Source organism: Helianthus annuus, chromosome 6, assembly GCF_002127325.2.
Source record: "Helianthus annuus cultivar XRQ/B chromosome 6, HanXRQr2.0-SUNRISE, whole genome shotgun sequence".
Taxonomy (NCBI): Eukaryota; Viridiplantae; Streptophyta; class Magnoliopsida; order Asterales; family Asteraceae; genus Helianthus; species Helianthus annuus.
The window spans coordinates 73,338,837-73,340,499 of NC_035438.2; the positions used below are offsets into that span (position 1 = coordinate 73,338,837).

At 40.0% G+C, this 1,663-nt stretch overlaps 1 protein-coding gene across 1 annotated transcript; it reads left to right on the forward strand.

Annotated features, from left to right (window-relative positions):
- On the forward strand, positions 1–1,278 carry LOC110865642 (36.4 kDa proline-rich protein). The gene is made up of 2 exons (XM_022114970.2): positions 1–828; positions 1,073–1,278. Exon 1 carries the CDS (start codon positions 21–23, stop codon positions 804–806), a length of 786 nt encoding a protein of 261 aa, XP_021970662.1. The 5' UTR covers positions 1–20; the 3' UTR covers positions 807–828; positions 1,073–1,278.
- Positions 1,279–1,663: the final 385 nt, after the last annotated feature.

Here is a 1,663-nt window from a genome sequence, read left to right on the forward strand (position 1 = left end):
TCACATTACATCTACCAGAAATGGAGTCCTCAAAGAAGCTTATGGCTTTTTTCTTGATTTCAATGTTCTTGGTTTCTTCTGCCAATCCGGTTGATCTTGATTGTCATTGTGGCAAGCCAACACCCACCCCAAAACCACCGGTCGTCAAACCACCCGTTGTAAAACCACCTGTTGTAAAACCACCGGTCGTCAAACCACCCGTTGTAAAACCACCGGTTGTCAAACCACCTGTTGTAAAACCACCGGTCATCAAACCACCTGTTGTAAAACCACCCGTTGTGAAACCACCAGTCACTCTCCCACCCGTCGTAAAACCACCAGTCACCCTCCCACCTGTCGTAAAACCACCAGTCACCCTTCCACCTGTCACTCTCCCACCCGTTGTAAAACCACCCATCACCCTTCCACCTGTCCCTCTCCCACCCGTCGTAAAACCACCCGTCACCCTTCCACCAGTCACCCTCCCACCCGTTGTCACCCCACCAATTGTCACACCACCAACCGCGAAACCCTGCCCACCACCAATGTCTACACCAGCTCCACCAGCAACATGCCCAATTGACACCCTAAAGCTGGGAGCTTGTGTCGACCTTCTAGGAGGGTTAGTCCACATTGGGTTGGGTGACCCTGCGGTTAACAAATGCTGTCCAATTATAGCCGGATTAGCTGAACTAGAAGCTGCAGTTTGTTTGTGCACAACCCTAAAACTTAAGGCTTTGAACCTCAATATTTATGTTCCAATCGCTCTAGAGCTGCTAGTTACGTGTGGCAAGACTCCTCCTCCTGGGTACACGTGCTCCCTCTAAATGAAAGAAGGTTCCTACCCAGGTAACTTTATATTAGTTACATTTTCATGAAACCCTAACGTTGACCCTACACTAAAACTAATCTTGAACTATTTAGAGTGTAATATATTGGTCTTTTAACCAAAGAAAAAAAGTGTTAGTAGTAAACAAGTTTTCAAAGATCAAAGTATTGCATTAAATAAGTTTACGTAGAATGTGTGTGGTTATTGTTTATAATGCATGTAAATATTTATTCTCACGTCGTTATGAATGCATAAATTTTGTAGGCTAACTAGTTGATGGAAGCATCGATGGAGTCTTCATGAGAGGATGTCAATTGTTAATTTGGAGTTTCTTATGGAACTTACCCCATAATTTGTTACAGCATTTACTTCTTCTTAAAATGATTTTTGTTTTGCATGTTTCATTGTTCACTTAGTTTCCGAAGGGAGCATCATTAATTCAATGAATGAAAAAGGTTGCTTTCTTAATATCCGTTTGTTTTTTAACGCATAGCAATATGTTTTCTTTTATCATATATAGTGTTCGTTTCATAGAATAGAATGAATTCTGAATGGACTGGAATATAGATTTTATTTCTTATGTTGTTCGTTTTATCAAGGAATTCATTCTAAATCCTTTGAAATTATACCAACCAAACACATTATGAGATTTCAAGGTAGTATGTCATTTTACATATTTTACATTCCAATTCCATTGATAATTATACCAACCAAACACATTATGGGATTTCAAAGGAATTATTTAAAATAAGTCCAAATTTCATTTCCAATTTTAATTTCATTACATTCCACCAAACAAACACTACCTAAGGATGCAAGGAGTGCTTGCCACACTTGCCATAACTTCTCTCTCCT